Source organism: Canis aureus, chromosome 20 (genome assembly GCF_053574225.1).
Source record: "Canis aureus isolate CA01 chromosome 20, VMU_Caureus_v.1.0, whole genome shotgun sequence".
NCBI lineage: Eukaryota > Metazoa > Chordata > Mammalia > Carnivora > Canidae > Canis > Canis aureus.
In genome coordinates, this window is record NC_135630.1 from 35078769 (window position 1) to 35099038 (window position 20270).

At 45.5% G+C, this 20270-nt stretch overlaps 1 protein-coding gene and 1 long non-coding RNA gene across 2 annotated transcripts; both read right to left on the reverse strand.

Annotated features, from left to right (window-relative positions):
- Positions 1–1848: 1848 nt before the first annotated feature.
- TSN (translin) lies at positions 1849–10981 on the reverse strand. Its single transcript, XM_077861338.1, has 6 exons — positions 10780–10981; positions 9497–9590; positions 8454–8550; positions 6388–6503; positions 5438–5517; positions 1849–4029 (listed from the first exon to the last, which is right to left on the reverse strand). Exons 1-6 carry the CDS (start codon positions 10843–10845, stop codon positions 3796–3798), a joined length of 687 nt encoding a protein of 228 aa, XP_077717464.1. The 5' UTR covers positions 10846–10981; the 3' UTR covers positions 1849–3795.
- A 7532-nt stretch (positions 10982–18513) lies between these two features.
- Positions 18514–20252, reverse strand: LOC144291665 (uncharacterized). The gene is made up of 2 exons (XR_013359046.1): positions 19810–20252; positions 18514–19639 (listed from the first exon to the last, which is right to left on the reverse strand). It is a non-coding gene; the product is annotated as an uncharacterized LOC144291665 (long non-coding RNA).
- Positions 20253–20270: the final 18 nt, after the last annotated feature.

Below are 20270 nucleotides of genomic sequence, written 5' to 3' on the forward strand. Positions count from 1 at the left end.
CAGGATCACACCCTGGTCTGAAAGCAGGCGCTAAACCACTGAGCCACCCAGGGATTCCCCACCCCACCCTCCACTCATTTTTTATGCTAATTTTTAACACAAACTGCATCTAACCCAAAGCTATACAAACACTGTGTTCATAACTATCGGTGGATTGGGTTTTGCCTCATCAGGCTATATATAGTGAGGCCACCAAAAGCATCAATGGAGAAATGGTGTATGTGGATGCAGAGGCAGAAGTGTTCAAACCACGGCTCCTCCACTTCATAGCTATGAACTCCAAGGCAAGTGGATTGCCCTCTCTAAGGGTGCTCCCCATCTAAAATGAGGACAACAGTGGTAGCTACCTCAGTTATATGGGGATGAAATCAGATGGTCTGGATAAAATGTGTAGCCCAGAGCTTGGAACATTTATTAAAAGTTCACTCAATGTTGGCTTAAAACACTCATACACACACACACACACACACACACACACACACAAAAACACTCATACACAAACCAACACAAATGCACACACACCAGGTAAATCTCTTTCAAACAGGAAACAACCTTCAACAGCAGAGAAGACAATTAGGATGGCTCCACCCTCTTCTTGTCATCCAACAGGTAAGAGCAGCTCTGGGACAGCTCTTCTCCCTCCCAAGCCCAGCAAAGTTTTTGTGACCAAAAATACCACTATATTCATTTAACCCAAACGGCTACACGTTGCCCACGACTTTCAACATTTAGTTTGTCTGACCCTCCATCTGCTGACTCCCATCCTGCAAGGTGGGATTTTACTTCCTGGCCCCCTCAGTGTTTAAAAGGGCAACGTATCTAGTTCTAACTATGAGAGGAAGTAACAGGTCATGGGGAAACCAGAATATGTGTTTGTGTAAGACCCTCCACAACCGATTCTCTCTCCCACTATCAATGGTCCAGTTGGTGGCTCCTCTGTCAGCTAGATGAGGACAACCTGTAACAGATACAGTGTGAGTGAGAAATAAACTCTGTAGTATGCCTAGCAGTTTTGAGGGGTGCTAGCTCAGGATAACCAAGGCTCCCCTGACAAAGTCACAGGCTCTCAGGCTGTGAAAATATGTATTTTAAAGGTCTTACCCCCCAAAAGCCTTCTAGACCCTCTTAATTCCCCTGGCTTCCATGATAAGTCACTCTCCTTGCTCTCTGGCAGTCTCTAACCCTTTCTCCTTAACCCTCATGGTCTCTTCCTCTGCCTAACACACTACCCTCCCCCCCACCCCCCCCCGTGAACCAGGGTTTTGTCCTCACCTTGTTCGTCTTCTCATTCTATATGCTCTCCAGGGTGATCTTACCCACTCTCTCCTGACCCATCTACCACACACACGGTAACCCTACCCAAGCTATCCCACGCTGGCTCCAGGCTTCCCTCATGCCCAAAGTCCTACTGGCCAGCTCCATCTCATGCTCTACAAGCATCATAAACCCAACACATCTAACAGTCCTCTTGCACCCCCTACCTGGACTAACAGCACGTTAACTCAACTTAGTCTTCCAGATCAGAAACCTGACAGTTAAGCTAAACTCCCTCCTCTCCTCTTCTTGCCCTCACCCCCGGTTCATTGAAATCACCACTCCCATTAATTTCACCTCTTAAATGTTACTTTTGTTTGAAGGGGAGGAGCATTTTTGTTTAATGTTTATTACAGTGACTGGTGCCAGGAATACAGTGATGCTCCACCTGAAGAGCACAGTTCAGTCCAGACCAAGAACCAAGAAAGCCACGATTTCTGAGTACATGTTATAAGCTATGCCAAATGGCATCCTGCAGATCCACCTCATCTCTTTAGCCACTTGTTTAAGTAAAGGACTCGAAACACTGCCAAAGAAGCTTTCGTTCTTTATTAAATTCTCTTAAGCGTTACCAATATTATTATTCAAGTTTAAGACAGGGCATATCTTATGAAGTACTTATGGGTTCTCTTCTTATAAATAAATTTATAAAGAAAACATCCACTAATTCATCTCTACTTTCTCTAAGCTGCTCAATTTTCTAAAATTGAAAAGAACAATTCTGGTGTACTAAAACCAGAGCTGAGGCTTTTCAATATGCTCAATTACAATACTTTTAATTTAACTGAGTGGTTGGTGTCTTTTGATCATTTTAACTATTACACAGCAGTATGTGCTCATCACCCCTGTTCTTCAGCCTCAAAACACCTTTAGAATTTATTCTCTACATAGAAGAAACCATTACCAAGCTTACTGCAAATGTTTGATCATAAGTTTAAAAGCCTTTTATGCTCAACCCAGGCAGTGCTGTAACTGCTCATTTTAGATGACTGCCCTACACACTTCCAACACCCAAAACCCCTTTCTTCTTTCTATAAATTCTTCTGCAGAAAGAGTGGTCAAGAAAATTGTTCTAAAACCCAAAAATGCATAGGAATTTATGCTTCATTTCTACTTTTTTCCTCAGGATGGAAAATCTGATCAGTCTTTTAACTTGGCCTAATCATGGCTCTGACAGCAATGCCAAATATTCTAATGCACAAACAGAAAGCCTAAACTGGCATCAGGCATGAGAGGATGATACTTCTAAATACTTCCTATTATTCTGAAAACACTAGCACCGTCCTTTCAGTGAGCTCCAAAACACTGTGGGTTAAGTCACCATTTTAAATCGTTTCAATTCAATAGCGAAAATTACCTGGCAAGTATTCTTAGCACTACCTGAAAACAAGGTGGGGGAGGAGGGTGCCAACAAGGTTTATGTGACTTGCCCAAAACTGTAAATCTAAAACCTGACTGTTGGGATAGCTGCCAACAACCTGAAATTGCTTACTCTAAAAAACATTACCAAATCAGCTGATCTTTTTTTAATCCAAGGTTTTCTCTTTTTTCCCCTCAGACAAAGCACAGCATTTTTCTCTCAGAACATACCAGTCAGGGTATTGCTAATTAACTTGACTGGGTGGCTTTATAGTCTCAGGCCAGACGGTCTAGCTGGCTGCTAGGAAAAAGGTTTCATACCTTAAAAATATATTATATGAAGTGTTAGTTCACGATGTGTGTGAAAACGATTTCTAAATTGCTGCAAGAGCAGAATGTTAAGGCAACATCAGAAAACAGAGGTGTTGTAAAACACTAAGCCCTACTCCCCACCTGGTAAATAGAGCTAAATGATAAGATGTTACTCAATCCCCTGATACAAAAACGTCCCAAAATAATCTGTTGAACTTGACTTTGCAATTTCATCTTTTATATTTTGATGGCAGTGAGAGAAACCCTGGGGCTTTAACTCCCTTGCAAAAAATTTCAACATCTGATTTACTCACGAGGCTTAAAATAAGGAAGGAAAATATAAAATAAGTTGTCCTTTGCTTGGCAACCATCCTTTTTAATTACCTATTTCTATACTGTATCCAGGCTACACCTGGGAATGGATGGCTAATTTGGATACAGAAAACACCAAGGATCACTTCTGGAAGAAACACAAGACGATAAACTTCTCCATCAGTACATCAACAGCATCAGGGTAAGCAAGAAAAGGACTTTACCGAGAGCTTGACATTTACACTTTTTGACAGAACTGAAATACACTGAATTACAGAGCAAATTCACTGAACAACAAAGAAAAATCTGTCCTTGTAAAGGCTATTTTTTTTTTACCCCCAAAAAAGTGGTTCAATTTTGATACTTACACCACACACTGGTTAAGAAAATAAAGCGCGGTGTTTAGCGACGGGGCAATCCTAACTACCATGAGGTGCACAGGGCTCACCCTCACCGGCAACCACTAAGGTCAGCAGGGCCAGGCACAAGGAGAGCCGCCTATTTCTCTGCACAAGCCGCCGCGGTCTCCTTATTGAAGCCCCGGATGGAGAGATCATAGACCACCTCCTCCACTTTCTTCACGTCGTACTTCAAGCCATCATAGCGCTTCCTCAGCGAGTCGTTTTTCAGGTTGAGAAGGCGGAAGCCAGAATCGAGCTCATTGATGAAGGTGGAGATGTGGAGGGGCCGAGAGTAGTCTCCAGCAGTCACACTGTTAACAGACAGCCTCGACTACACGAGGGAAGGCAGAAAGGGATATGTTACAACAGGGCTCTTTAGCATGTCTTCCTCCCAATCACAACTAAAACACCCTCAAAGCCATGCAACTTTTCTACACCATCTTCCTTAATTATGTTCTGACAATTGTTTGGTATTACAAAATTATTTCATAACTCAAGAAACCATCCCCTTACTTTTGGAGTTTTCTCTGGGTACAAGTTTTCATCGATAGGAACAAAGGCTCCAATGGACACCTTTATAACAGCCTTTTTTTGTTCTTTAAAATTATTTTTGGGGGATCCCTGGGTGGCTGAGCAGTTCAGCGCCTGCCTTTGGTCCAGGGCGCAATCCTGGAGTCCCGGGATCAAGTACCGCATCGGGCTCCCGGCATGGAGCCTGCTTCTCCCTCCTCCTGTCTCTGCCTCTCTCTCTATGTCTATCATAAATAAATAAATAAAATTTTTTTTAAGAAGTGAATAAATAAATAAATAATTTTCATAGGAGAATCTCTCCGAAGAGACATTAAGAGAATATAGGCAAAAATAATATGTGGCTATAAAATTAAATAGTTCTCCAAAACAATGTATGTATTTACACATTACTAGGAATATATACATTCTGCCAAAACTTTGAAAGGAAGAAGTATTACCATGTTTTAAAATTCACAAATCAGGGGTGCCTGGGTGGCTAAGTCAGTTAAGCATCTGCCTTCAGCTTAGTCATAATCTGAGCCCAGCTGTAAGCTCCCTGCTCAGCAGGGAGTCTACTTCTCCCTCTTACTTTGCCCCTCTCCCCGCCACTTGTGCTCTCCCTCGCTGTCTCTCTCAAATGAATAGAATATTTAAAAATAATAATATAAATAGGACAGCCTGGGTTGCTCAGTGGTTTAGCACCACCTTCGGCCCAGGACCTGATCCTAGAGACCCGGGATCGAGTCCCACGTCGGGCTCCCTGCATGGAGCCTGCTTCTCCCTCTGCCTGTGTCTCTGCCTCTCTCTCTCTCTGTCTCTCTCATGAATCAATAAATAAAATCTTTTAAAAAAATAGTAATAATAATATAAATAAATAGAAATTCACACATTAGTTAAATATGCACAGCTAGCTCATTGTTTGAATTGGCCTTTCTCAGATGACTAGCAAAACGTAACACACACAAGGTACAATGACAAATTGGTGGTTGATAGCTTAGAAAATATTTCCTGCATTTTTGTACCTATTTTAAAAACTGACAGCGAAGTGGGAAGATCAAAAAAGCAAATGGTAGGGGCACCTGGCTGGCTCAGTCAGTGGAGCATATGACTCTTGGCCTTGGAGTTGTGAGTTCAAGACCCACATCAGGCATGGAGCCTACTTAAAAAGAAAATTTAAAAAAAACTAAAAAAATTTAAAAAAGCAAATGGCAAATCACTAAGCTTCTTACCAATTCACTGGCAAGAATTAGAACTCCTGAGAGATAATCTTCTACATCCAGATGAAATCCTTTCTCCCGATCTGGCTCAACTAAAAAATATACCAAAGTAAAAATAAGGTCATCATGTGAACAGAAACAGGTCCTACAAATATAAAATACTACATACATAATTTCTCCCAAGAAAAGAAGAAAAATAATCTTTTACAATTGTCTTTTGAATGTTCATACTTCTGGCAACTAGGCCGCATTGTGGATTTCTGAGCTCTTTAGACAGCAATTTTTCCTTTCATTCTTCTCTTCAAAGAATAATACCAACAAGAATATTATCTAGCTGTATCAGAGAACATCTTTGTTTTTGGACAAAACATGCGGCAGCATTTAAAGGAGGAGCCATGGGATCCCTGGATGGCGCAGCGGTTTAGCGCCTGCCTTTGGCCCGGGGCGTGATCCTGGAGACCCGGGATCGAATCCCACGTCGGGCTCCCGGTGCATGGAGCCTGCTTCTCCCTCTGTCTATGTCTCTGCTTCTCTATCTCTCTGTGTGACTATCATAAATAAATTAAAAATATTAAAAAAAAATAAAATAAAAAAAAATAAAGGAGGAGCCATAATATTACAAGTGGCTTTCAAATGGTTCACACATAAAGTGAGAAGACTGAAAAACACAGCAAAATGTTAAGTAGAAAATCTAAGTGTTGTGTAAACAGGTATTCACTGTACTATTCTTTCAATTTTCCATAGGCTAGGATTTTTTTAAAACTAAATTTCACAAACTTAAAGAAACACTCGTGTACAAAAAGCCACTCCATGTGTTTACTTTTTATGTTTCCAAGTCATTAGTTTTCCATTTAGTTCTCATTTGTTTTAACAGAAAGTTCAAGCAAACAATAGTTCCCCCTCAACCAAATATTAAGCTACCATGCCTGATTCTGCAGATCCATGCTAATGAAGACACTTACTGCCAAGAATTTCTGTAACCGCTTCTCGAGTCACTAGTGTTTCTGATTCCAAGTACACAACAAATGCTGCCAAGAAGACCAAACGCTGCAACACAAACCTCCAGTGCTCATGAAATCTGCATGGATATAATAAGCTCGTTTAGGTTGAGGGATCAGGGGGCCTTAAAAAAGATAAGTTTAGTACAGTAGCAAACATTTTAGAAATAAGAAGCTTTTTCAAATCAAATCTATGTAAAACACCAACGTGTAAATCATGTAAGAACAATATAACACTTAAATATATCAGATGGATTCAGTATGAGTTTTACAAGCTCAAGTTTTACAAGTTTTACAAGCTATGAGTTTTGTAACAACTACTTATGAGAAGTTCGATAAATGAGAGCCATGACCCAACTTTAATGAATATAAAAATATTTACAATGTAAGTTTATAGATGACAAGAACGACTGTATTTTAGAAGTTTAATCACTAAGAACAATGATACTGCTCTGAGAAAAATTAAAATTGGCAAGTACAGTTTGATCAGAACAGCAACTGTGTATCAGCCTCAACACCTAACTTACTCTCACATTTTGACTTGAGTGTAGCGTATCAAGAAAATCCTAATTCACACATGTAATAAAAAACTACCATTTACGATCACTAAGCTGATAGACTTAAACTTTCAGGATACTGCAATTAAACTGAGCTAGAAGCCGCAAAAAAGGAATCGGAAATTTTACACCCCCAAATGCTCTCATTATGCTATGCCTCCTGAATTTCAAATATGGCAAATTCAAAAAACTTTTGCAATGCAATTTGAGTCAAACAAAACCTTCTAAGGGCCAAATCACCCAGAGGTCAGCCTCAGAATGACCTCCAAACTACATGATCTCTCAAGATCCTGTCAATTCTATTGTTCAGTGTCTCTATACATTCATTATTACCTTACAGCAGGGGTCAGCAAACTTTTTCTGTGAAGGGTCAGATGGTAATATTTCAGGCTTACTGAACCACATTCAGTCTCTGTCACATATTCTTATTGGGGTGTTTTTGGCTTTCTTTTTTTAACAACCCTTTAAAATATAAGCAGTTCTTATCTTCCAAAGGCGGTGGGCCACAGGTAGTTTGCCAACCCCTGCCTTAAATTATCTTGTAAAGTTATATTATCCACTTTCTACATATGTGTCCTATTTTTTGCCCACACATGTCTTAACAGAACGTCTTTTTCAGTAGGAAAACAAACACAAGTAAAGACTCTAGTTTCTTATTCACCGTATTACGTCAATACCCAAATGCAGCTTTTTCCAGTTTAACGTCTATGAAATTAGGATGTATTTTACAATCTATAAACTTCATAATTACGATTGGCAACAAATTTTCTTCCCTAGTGGTACATAAAATGGTAACTCTTAAAATTAATGGTGCTACAGATTCAACAAGACACAGCATAAAATATTAACTAAATATGCTACTTGGCAGTAAAATTCAAACTCTGAGGTAATATTCAATTCATTTATATAGTGCTACCGAATCCCATAACTTAACAGCATAAATATGGTTCATCCAATTTCACAAGTAATTTAAACACACTAAAGAGAGATTCTTTAGTTGATTGTCATACAATGACTATTTTCGTTTTCATTCCTTTTTCATGGTAAAAATTCTACATGTTCCTTAGGAAAATTCTCAAAGGAAGGAAAAAAATAAAATCCACCAATTTTGTCGCTATTAAAGTACCATCACTATTAATAGTCTGATTCTTTTTGGTTTTTCTACATAGATGAATTTTTACCTAGTTCTAAGCAATCATTCAGCACATACAAAGGTCTGCATTTTTATTTAAAATGTTACAACATGGGATCCCTGGGTGGCTCAGTGGTTTGGTGCCTGCCTTCAGCCCAGGGCATGATCCTGGAGTCCCGGAATCAAGTCCCACATCAGGCTCCCTGCATGGAGCCTGCTTCTCCCTCTGCCTGTGTGTGTGTGTGTGTGTGTGTGTGTGTGTGTGTGTGTGTCTCATGAGTAAATAAATAAAATCTTTAAAAAAAAAAAAGTCACGAAATAATGCTATTTTTCTTACAAACCTGTAATACTGTTCAGCAGGGAACTTGGTCTTCAAAGATGTTAGATGTGTTTTTACTGTACCAAAATGTTCTCGAGCCTTCAAACACCTCTTTGGAACTGAGCACAAAAAGATAATCAAACATAGTAATGAAAGAGTTATCAAATTTCAAATACAGTTCTTCCTTAATAACCTATGCAGTCTACTGGAAATAAATCAACTTAAAAAAAAAAAAAATCTCATGACCAAATGCAGGGTATGCATCTCTACTTTTCAGCTGGCTCCCAATATTTCATCTCTAGTTTCCCGACTGATTTACTAACACTGAAATCTAGACAAAAATTTGCTGAAACGGAATACTTCAGCAGACCAGTCAGTAATCTATCCTAAATGTCATCCTTAAAGGGCCATGTACCTGCTGCTATTCCTAGTCAGTTCTTAAAGGATGCCTAAAATTGGACAGCTTTGAGCTCCCCATATTTTTTCAAAAAGTTGTATCCAGTATTCTCCATCTGACTGACCAACTGCATACCACTGAGAAAAATGACTTGCCTCTCACACTTGTAAGTTACATAATAACTTTCACTGAAGATATATTTTAGCTCTTTCAGTTGTGCTGACTACATCTTACAATGAAGGCTCCGTGTTTGAACTTGTATCTGATCTCCATTCACGTGGCTAACTATAAACACATTGCACTGGCCATTTCTTATCTGCAAATGCATATTAAACCATATTCAATGAATGAAAGATTGGGCTTAAAAGCAAGAGAGCCAAATAAAAGATACACAAGAGAGCTACAAAACTACTACAATTACCACATTATAATCACATTGTCATGTCACCACGTTAAAGTGGAAGATCAACCATAACACACAGAAATCTATAAACCTATAAAAACCTAACTCACCTGCTTCTCCCATTTTTATTCACCGTATAACATGAGGGACATTTTTCTTAATAAAATGACACAGACTTGAAATGTCTTCTGAACGGAAATTAACTATTTAAATGAGAGACCGGTAAATTGGATTTTAAAAACCCTCCAGAATCAAAAGAACTTACTGTCCTGAAAACCAGCACCCTGATGGACCCCTTGCAGTAGAGTTAAGATCTCTCGAGCTGTTTGTTCTAAACTCTGTACAACTTTTCGGATTTCCTAGAGAAATTAAAAATCAAAGTAACAGATAAACTCCACATAATGATTATCACAACCTCAAACCAAATATACTAGGCAGCACAGGTTAAATATCCATGGCATCTTCACCCACATTCAGAACTCTGACAATCTTTACAAGGACTGAACTGGTGCAGATAACATCCAGGTTTGAATCCTGACTCTGCCACTTCCTTCCTCTGTGAGACCTTCAGGAGGTTATTAAAGCCTGAGATTTCTCACGTAACCTCAAAGGATCACCGCCACCCACCCCAAACATCCCACTGGGACGCTATTCAAAGAGAGAAAGCGCCTGAAGGTGATTTGTAGAAAGAAGAGTGCACGGCCATACAAACACCGGGTATTTTTCAATCATTTTGCAAACAGTCACCGAGCAGACACACGTGCAAACGTAAATACGGGGCACCCAACCCGACAGCCCTTTCCTTCTCGCAGTTGAGAGCCTCACTGGGGAGACGCGTTTAAAAACATACGGACCGGGGCGGGGGGGGGGGGGCGGGATTTAAGGTGAGTGCGCTGCTAGGAAACACGACAGGGAAAGGATCGTTCGGACTGGGACATCAAAGACAGGAAGAGGAAGTAACCAGGAAAAGAAAGCGAAGGTGCGAATTCCAGGAAAGCAGACCGTACGTGCAAAAGTCCCGACACAAGAAACTACCTGCGGAACTGGAGGAACGAAAGCAAAGTAAACTGAACACGATACACAACGGAAGATGGCGAGAGCGAGAAGGGGCGCGGGGTTGGGGGACACCTGTGGGCCAAGGGGCCCGGACCACTAGTCGAAGTGGGAAAAGAAGCCACAGGAGAGCCTTAAGGAGAAAAGGCCACGTGTGCTTTGAAGCCACAACAACAAACACGTGAAACGCGCGCGTGCTGTCGTGCGCCCCCAGCACCGACGGAACCTTCCACAGACAAGCGCCGAAGACGGAGACTGACGCTCAAACGAGGTTGCCGATGGGTCGGAGCCGAGCCCGGAGCGCAGGGAATCAAGACGAGGCGGCGGGAGGGCGCGTGGAGGAGGAACGTGCCCTGAGCCGAACCAGGGGAGCGACCCACCCCCGAGGCTTCCCCCCGCCCGGGGCAGGGCGACGAGGAGGGCCGAGCGAGGCGGCCCAGCAAGCGGGGAGAGGAGGGGAGGGGAGGGGAGGGGAGGGGAGGAGAGGGGGCTCGCCTCTCGGATGTCCTGCTCCGCAGCCAAAAAGCCCTGCAGCTCCACGAAGATCTCGCTCACAGACATGGCGCCGGCTGCACAACGATCAGCCAGTGCGGCGAGCGCGGCCGCCCAAGCGCGCTCCAGAGACCGCCAGCGCCGTCAGTCGCAACACCCGCCGCCGCCGCCGCGTCCCCCGGGCCCTGCGCTACGGACGTCGCTGGGGTCCTCTGAGGTCCGCGGCGCGCAGGACGCCGGGCCGTCCGCCGAGCTGCCTGATGTGCCGCCCCCACCCCCGGCCCGGAAGCCGCGGCGCGCGCCCGGGGGGAGGGGCGGAAGGGAGTGGGCGGGGCTTCCGCGAGGCCTTTGCGGACAGGCATCGCCGCAGACAGCCCGCGCCGTGGGGAGCCCGCAGGGGCGGGGCCGGTTGGCGGCGGGGCGGGGGAGCGCGGCTCCGGCTTCCGTGTTTGTTCGGAGCCGAGGCGGCGGGGAGGGAGCGCGTGCACAGCCAGGTGCGGGAAGACGGGCGGAGATTGCCGTTTCCGTGCGGAAACCGGGAAAACAGCGCGTTCGTGTTTGCAAAAAGCACACGGGAAGCAAGGGTGCCTGGGACCGTGGGGTGGGGGATGGGTCGCGGGCGAAAATGTCCCGCGTGTTGTGTGTGTCTGACTCGTGTGAGTTGCGTGAATTCTCTAACTGTTGGGCGGGAAGCTTCCCTTCCTCGCAACCAGCACCTCCTATTCCAGTTGCCCCGGAGGATTTCTTGTCCTTGCAGAGTTTTCCATCATCTACCCGCAAACAGGAATGTCTGCGTGCGTCGTGTCCACCTGGAAACAGACCCCACGAGAGGCAAGTCCGGCTGAGCGCGAACTGCAAGTCGGTGAGCGCAGGCTCAGCAATTAACCAGGGAAGGTTATTTACTGCGCAGTGAAAGAAAGGGGGTCGGGGGCCGCGGGCCCACAGGACTTCGGGAAAAGGCAGAGTTGTTGGTGTTGTACCGACGGGCCGCAGGCCGGGCCTCGTGGGCGCACGCTGGTCGCCGTGGCCGCCCCGCCCCCCGAGGCCCACGACCGGGAGCCCTAGCCCTGCTCCTGGAATCGAATCGGCTTGATTTTACAAGCAGTTGCTTGTGGAACAATTGCTTCTGGACCAGTCTTTTTCTTTTTCTTTTTTATTTTTTTTTAATATTCATGTATTTGAGAGAGAGTGAGGTTGAGGGCCGCCTTCCGCCCTGGGAGTGGTCCCGGAGACCCCGAGTCCCTGCACGGAGCCCGCTTCCCCGCCCTCCGTCTGTGTCTCTGCCTCTCTCTGTGTCGCTCATAAATAAATAAGATCTTAGAGAGCGAGCGCGAGCCCAGGAGTGAGCACGGGGGCGGGGGCAGAGGGAGAGGGAGAGGGCGAGGAACCCTCAAGCCAACTCTGAGATCCCAGGACCTGGAGACCGTGACCTCAGCGGAACTCAAGAGCCAGTGGCTGAACCGGTCACCCAGGAGCCCCCCTGGACTGGTCCTCTCTTTCCAGTTCAAGAGTTCACTAGCCATTGGTTGAAGGAAGGAAAATGGAGCTTTTCTGGAAACGGAGTCTCTCGTGTCTAGAAATTGTATACAATTCCACGGTAGGATGCACTCTCCAAAAGAACCAAAATGATTACTTATTTCAACTAGATAATATTTGTTTGCTATGTGTGGGAGGTTATTCTAAAACTTTAGGGGAAGGACACTGTATCTTCATTATACTTCTGCAAAGTGGATATTAGCGTTACCTTATAAAGAGTCTGCCAGGGATCCCTGGGTGGCTCAGCAGTTTAGCACCTGCCTTTGGCCCAGGGCGCGATCCTGGGACCCCGGAATCGAGTCCCACGCCGGGCTCCCGGTGCATGGAGCCTGTCTCTCCCTCTGCCTGTGTCTTTGCCTCTCTCTCTCCCTATGTCTATCATAAATAAATAAAATATTTTAAAAAATAAATAGAGTCTGCCAAATCACTTTTTTCTAAAAATTGAAGTGGTTTTAAGCATCCTCTAAAAGTGTCTTTTACCATCTTTCATGCTAGAATTAGTAACACTTGTCTCTAAAAGTTCAGAGAATTATAAATGTGTGCAAACGACTACTTTCTGTCTCTTACAATTTTGAATCTTCTAGGTGCATCATAGAAGGGGAATCGTATGATATTTGTTTTTTTATAACTGGCTTAAGGCACTTCCAATAAGGACTTCAAAGTTCATCTATGTTGTACCGTGTGTCAAATCTTATTCCTTTTTAAGGATGAATAATACTGTTTTATGTAAATAAACACATTTTGTTTATCCATTTGTGCCTCAATGGAAATTTGAGTTGTTTCCTCCTTCTTGGCTATTGCATATGATGCTGCTATGAACATAGCTGTGCAAATATCTCTTCAAGTTCCTGCTTTCAGTGCTTTTAGGAATATAATGTGAACCTTAAAACTAAAACTGCCAGGGAAAAAAAAAACTGCCAGGGAATCCCTGGGTAGCTCAGCAGTTTAGCTCCTGCCTTTGGCCCAGGGCGTGATCCTGGCGTGCCAGGATCGAGTTCCGGGTCGGGCTCCTGGCATGAAGGCTGCTTCTCCCTCTGCCTGTGTCTCTGCCTCTCTGTGTGTGTGTGTCTCTCATGAATAAATAAATGAAATCTTAAAAGAAAAAAAAGAAAACTAAAACTGCCAGTTGTTTTACCAGCAAAAGATGGATTTGTTCGGGAATAGCAGAGAATTGCAATCCAAGATGAACAACCTGTGGCAAAACTATAGACAAGTCTACAGAACAAACGAAAGGAATGTTCTTGTAGAGGAAAGTAAGAAGTTGGGAGGGAAAGAAAGTCTTTCTTCCTCCTACTAGGTTCCTAAAGTAGCATCCACATGGTCAGGTTCTTCCTGTTAGACCATAGACCACAGTGGTAGGGCTTCCAAAACTGGGGTAATTTCTAAGATTATTTATTTATTTATTTATTTATTTATTTATTTATTTATTTATTTTTATGAGAGAGCATGCAAGTGTGAGTGAGGTGAGGGGCTAAGGAGAAAGGAATAGGAGAGAATCCCCCAGCAGACTGTGCTGAGTACGGAGCCCAAGTCCAGACTGAGTCTCGCCACCCACAAGATCATGACCTGAGCCAAAACCAAGAATTAAGCACTTAACTGACTGAGCCACCCAGGTACCCCTGTAAGCTCTTTTTTTTTTTTTTTTAAGATTTTTTATTTATTTATTCATGAGAGACAGAGAAAGAGAGGCAGGCTCCATGCAGGGAGCCCGATGTGGGACTCAATCCTGGGTCTCCAGGATCGCGCCCTGGGCCAAAGTCAGGTGCCAAACCTCTGAGCCACCCAGGGATCCCCTAAGATTTTTTTAATTGAACTGTAGTTGGCTTATAGTATTAGCTTCAGGTGTTTGTACATAATAGTGAGTCAGCATTTATATACATTATAATACAATTGCCACAATAAGTCTAATTATCATCAGCCAGGCAGCCCGGGTGGCTCAGCGGTTTAGCGCCGCCTGCAGCCCAGGGCCTGATCCTGGGGTTCCGGGATCGAGTCCCATAGCAGGCTCCCTGCATGGAGCCTGCTTCTCCCTCTGCCTGTGTCTGTGCCTCTCTCTCTCTGTCTCTCGTGAATAAATAAATAAAATCTTTTAAAAAATAATTATCATCAGCCACCATACGTAGTTATTGCAATATTGTTGACTATGTCCCCTATGATGTACTTCACATCCCCATAACTTATTTTATTGTAACTGTTAAGTTTGTACCTCTTAATCCCCTTCCCATATTTCACCCATCCACCGGCAGCTCAAATTGAAACATTGTAAAATCTAAGATAGCTCTCCAGATAGCGCTTTATATATTTACGTTACAGAAATGTTCTTTCTAATTTTTTTTAATTTTTATTTATTTATGATAGTCACAGAGAGAGAGGGAGAGAGAGGCAGAGACACAAGCAGAGGGAGAAGCAGGCTCCATGCACCGGGAGCCCGACGTGGGATTCGATCCCGGGTCTCCAGGATCGCGCCCTGGGCCAAAGGCAGGCGCCAAACAGCTGCGCCACCCAGGGATCCCCAGAAATGTTCTTTCTATTAGAAAATTGTTTCCATCTTCTTTATTTCTACATAGTAAAAGCAGAGTATGCTCCTAAGGGGGGCTGAATTACCCATCACCCAACTGAGAACTTTTCCCTGGTGCCAGTCATTCAACAGACATGACAGGACAGACATGTCAACAGACAACAGACATTCAACACCCATTCACTGGGTGAATGAATCAATTCTACCCAATTTCCCTGCAGGATAGTTCTAACAATCAAACTCTGTTTTAATGTATAAGTGTCTTTTTTGGTAGGGTGGGGCAGAGGGAGACTCTTAGGCTCCATGGCCAGTGCAGAGCCCAGTGCAGGGCTCCGTCTCAAGACACTGAGATCATGACCTGAGCTGAAATCAAGAGACAGATGTTTCACCGACTGAGCCACCCAGGCAGCCCTAAAATGTAGACATTGTTCATGTGATTTTATTTGTGGAATGAACATGCCATAGTCATTAACCCAGTCAGTCTCTTATCAAAGGCTGTTTTGTTTGGTTCCAATTCTTTGTTATAAATAGCATTGTGATAAATGTCTTTGTAAGCCCTTATCAAGATTTAAAATAATTTTTAATAGATCCTATTTTTAAGGTTCATGATATATTTTGCCAAATCACTATCCAGTGGGATTAAACTAATTTCCACTCCCCTGGCCACTAGAGCTGAAAGAGCCAACTTGGCTGCACTCTTCCCAACGTGAGTATTAACACTGCAAACATTCTAGGCTAATTTCAGGGTGAAATTACACCTCCTCTTATAGCATGGAAAACTATGTAAGGGGTGACACATTCCTGCAAGGACAGAAAGGGGTAGAAACTGAAGATTGGTTGGGTGTCGTTGCCTGCAGTCCAAGAGCAGGAGAAAAGGTTTAGGGAATCAGAGAAAGAGGGAAAATAGGAGATGGCCCTTGGGCTCACAGGCTCTGTCAAGATTTCCTTGACCCTAAATCATGCCATGGCCAGGTACCAGCCTAAAGCCCATTAGGATTATTCAAGCTGTGGAGTCCTAAGCTAGTTCCCCTGCTCTGCCTCACCTTTCTGCAGAAACTCCAATAAAGGCTCTGGCTCAGGCTTTCCCTCAGTCCTGCATCTGCCTCCTGGCTAAACCTGGTGCTTCCCCATGTGATCCTCTGCAGGGCATGGTGTGCCCTGTCCTCGTTGGAAATGTAAGCAATAAATTATATCAATGACACTGGCCTCTCCATGTTGTCACTGTCATCTCTTATAAAATCCTGTGGGTACAAATAGGACAGAGCCCAAAAAGGGCTGAGCAGACACGTGCTGCTGGTGCTCCCTCCTGGTTCCCGCCTGTCGCTTCTCCTGCAGCCCTCAGCAGCTCCCACAAACCCTCTCCTCCCAGGGGCACCTGGGTGGCTCAGTTAGTCAAGCATCTGCCTTCGGCTCAAGTCATGATCTCAGGGTCCTGGGATTGAGCCCTGCATTGGGCTCCCTGCTCAACAGGGAACCTGCTTGCCTCTCTCCCTCTTCCCCTGCTTGTGCTCTTTCTCTCTTCTCTCTCTCTCTCACTCTCTCTCCCTCTCTCCCTGCCCATGCCCTGTGTCAAATAAATAAATAAAATCTTAAAAAAAAAAAAAGTTTCCTCCTAAGGCTTAGCTCCCTGGATGTTCAGCACAAGCTGACTCGCCCAGCTGCTTGCCCAGCTCTGCCACCTGCTGCACCTCGTATCCCAACCACCAGCTCTCCACATGCCTGGCTCCGGCCCATAGATGGGGACAGGGGCATCATGAGAATGACACACCACCATTCCATTCCATGGAAAGGTGGCATGGGAGGTCAGTGGGGGCAAAGGAAAGAAAAAATACCCAGTGAGCACACACTCAGCAGCCCACCGAGGGATGTGTAGAAGTGCCTGGAGGCATTGTGGTTGTTAAAACGACTAGGGGTGCTCCCTGGCTTTGAGTGCTGGGGGTCAGGTGCCAAAGCAGCATGTACAGGACAGTACAGCTCAGGGAAGAACCGCCCCACCCAAAGTGTCAGTGGCTTCCCCTGCTCTGCATGATAAAAACAAAGAAGGAAAGGAGGGAGGGAAGAAAAAAGAAGGAAGGGCGGATGGACAAACACGTGTAGCCCTAGCCTGCCACCTGGGCAGGAGGCAGGCCAGCTGCTAGCCTGATCATTAGTGTCCCTGCTGCACAAGAGGGTGCAGACTCCCCCCAGGAGACCAAAACCATCCTGTCACCCAAACTCCTGTTTTGGATGAGGAAGCTGAGGATTTCCCCCAGACCCCTGGGTCCACCCACTCAGGTGACTCTTAGGCCCCGGGCAGCAGAGACACAGCAAAATGAGATGTTACCCAGCAGGGCCAGAGCGAACATCAGCAGGAACCGTTAACTGAGAGTGGCTGACACTTTCTCAGAAGGGAAAGAAACAAAAGCAGGTCTGGGCTGGGCCACAGTGAGAATCTGGGGGCTGAGACTCTGTCTCTGCCTTCTCTCTCTCTCTTTTTTTTTTTTTTTTAAAGATTTTATTTGTTTATTCATGAGAGACACAGAGAGGCAGAGACACAGGCAGAGGGAGAAGTAAGCTCTTCACAGGGAGCACAATGCAGGACTCATTCCTGGGTCCCCGGGATCACCTGAGCGAAAAGCATCTAGATGCTCAACCACAGAGCCACCCAGGTGCCCTTGTCTCTGACTTCTATGGTCTGGGGGGCCTGCTACCCTGTGGAGGCCCAAGAGCTCCTCCAGCCCCTGCCAAGACAGGCCCCGCAGCCCCGTGATTTCCTCAGAAACCATTTCAGACTACTAATCACGTTAACCGTATTTGCTTCCTAGGGCTGCCATTACACAACAGCCACAAACTGGGTGGTTTAACACAATGGAAATCTATTTTCTCACAGTTCTAGAGACTTTACAAAATCAAATTCAAGACGTTTATGGGGCCGTTGTCTCTGTGAAGGCCATAGGAGAGAATCCTTTTTCACCCCTTCCTAGCTTCTGGTGGTTGCCAGCAAGCCTTGGTCTTCCTTAGCTTTCAACCACATCACTCTAGCCTCTGCCTCTGTCATCAAGTGGCATTTCTGCATGTGTGTGTGTGTGTGTGTGTGTGTGTGTGTGTCCAAATTTTTCTCTTTTTATGGAGACACTAGGTATTGGATCAGGGCCCATCTTATACAGCATGACCTCATCTTAACCTGATAATACCTGCAAGGGCTCTGTTTCCATCACATGTATGGGGGGGAAAGACTTATACTTACCTTGCAGGGGACACAACGCAACCCAGTACAGTGATCAATCTCCAAATCTCTACTCCTGTTCCTCCAAGTGTGATCTACAGAGCATGTGTATTGGCCAGCGGTTTTGTTACAAAGCAGATTCTGATTCGTAGGGCCCAGACAGGGCCTCAGATTCTGTGTTTCTACCATTACAGACTTACTGTCCACCATTCCCACATGTACACCTGGGCACCAGCCAAACTCAGCCCCCACTGATAAAAATACCTGCCACCACTATCCCCCAGACCAGCTCTGTTTGGACTACTGTGATAGCCTTCTGTCCCTTCTTTCTCTGTGTAAAAAACAAAATATGGGGTAACTGGCTGGCTCAGTTGGTAAAGCACACAACTCTTAATCTTGGGGTTGTAAATTCAAGCCCCATGCTGAGTGTAGATTACTTAAAAATAAAATCTTTAAAAACAAACAAAATACAGCCAAGTAAATTTGAAGATCTAATTGGCTTTATTAAACGATGCATGAATAGGGCAGCCTCCCAAGCAAATGGAAAGGACCTCCATAGTGCTACAGAAAAGGAAAGGTTTTTAAAGGCAGAGAGGGAGGGGGAAGGGAATTATTAGCAAAGAATGTGTTGTTTTAGGTCCTGTCACCCTTCCTAAGGGGAATGGAAGGGATCGATCATAAATACCTCCAGTTTGGCAGGTCAAAGTTTACGCTGGGGTGGAGGGTGAAGTGCTAAGTCTTGGTTTACTGCCATGAGGCCTTAACATAAGTGACTGAATTTGGGGCCTGCAGTTTTCTTTCTCTTTTGAAGATTTTATTTACTTATTTATGAGAAATACAGAGAGAGGCAGAGACACAGGCAGAGGGAGAAGCAGGCTCCCTGCGGGGAGCCCGACGTGGGACTCGATCCCAGGACCCCAGGATCATGACCTGAGCCAAAGGCAGACGCTCAACCACCGAGCACCCGAGTGCCGCTGCAGTTTTCATTCTACCATCTGCCATTCACCCTCCACCCTAACTGGAGTACTATTATTACCAACCAAAGCAAGGCCACTTCTCGGTGAACCATAGACAGAAACTGTACGAGGTGGTTGCCTCCCAGGGCCACTTTACTTGTACAAACAAGGAGAGTGCAAGGAATGACTTCCAAAGCCTTGATTGCCTGAACAAGGAGAAGCAGGCCCCTTTTATTAGGCCTTGGCGTGAATATTCAGGGTGAGATTTTACCATTATTGTGAGGCTGAGGCACTTTCTGATTCATCTGTGCAGGCATTATCCTCAAATGTTTCTTTTCCTGTTACAGCAATTCCTCAGTTCATTTTCAAAAAGTAAGATTGACGGGCAGAAGTTCCTAGGAGTTTTCTTGAGTTCAGGGGGTTAGGCCAGGGACAGTATTTAAAAGTCATTAACAGCCAGGGCTTTGCTTAAAACCCTCACATCTGGGATCCCTGGGTGGCTCAGCAGTTAAGCGTCTGCCTCCGGCCCAGGCCGTGATCCTGGAGTCCCGGGATCGAGTCCCACGTCGGGCTCCCCGCATGGAGCCTGCTTCTCCCTCTGCCTGTGTCTGCGTCTCTCTCTCTGTGTCTCTCCTGAATAAATAAAATCTTTAAAAAAGAAAAAAATCTTGAAATAGAACCGTCGCGTCTGCTTGCGTTTACAATAAAACCCAAGCTTTAAGCCTTCAGGTACGAGCCGTGGACCCCCCCCCCCCCCCCCCCCCCCCGCTGGTTCTCTCCGCGCAGCTCTGAGGACCCTGCGCGAGGGTCCCCCCTACCTGCACCCTGAGCTTCCGGGTGTTCCCACGCGGCGCCTGCGGCCTCCAGGCCTCTACTCCAGTACGTCCCATGCCGGGAGGCCCTCGCTGGTCACCAGCGTGCCTCTCCCGCACGGGGCTGTCTCCCTGCACCGGCGCCCCAGCAGCCTCCGGCACCTCCATCCCAGTCTCTCAGCCTCCTAACGACAGCAACGCCCTCGAGGACACAGCATGGGCTTTAAAGAGTGCCTGCGTGGAAGGAAGAAAATAAAAAATAATTAGAGAATGATCAGCAATACCTCAAGGGCGCGGATGTTGTTTGGGGCTTATATATTTTCGAGCCTCTCCTTGAAACCGGCCGAAGGTAGCAGGCCAGCCGCCGCCCGCCGGGTCAGAGGTGGCAGGCCTGCGGGGGGCGCCACGCGGCGCCAGGCCAGCAGGGGGCGCCCGAGCCCGCCCCGCCCCGCCCCGCCCCGCCCGGG

Excerpts from the sequence above, each read along its gene's own strand:
- TSN (XM_077861338.1), bottom strand. The coding sequence starts at position 10,845 with ATGTCTGTGAGCGAGATCTTCGTGGAGCTGCAGGGCTTTTTGGCTGCG. Across the intron at positions 8,551-9,496 it reads GGGTGCTGGTTTTCAGGACA|TTCCAAAGAGGTGTTTGAAG; the intron begins GTAAGTTCTTTT and ends TTTTGTGCTCAG. Across the intron at positions 5,518-6,387 it reads GGTTACAGAAATTCTTGGCA|TTGAGCCAGATCGGGAGAAA; the intron begins GTAAGTGTCTTC and ends TATATTTTTTAG.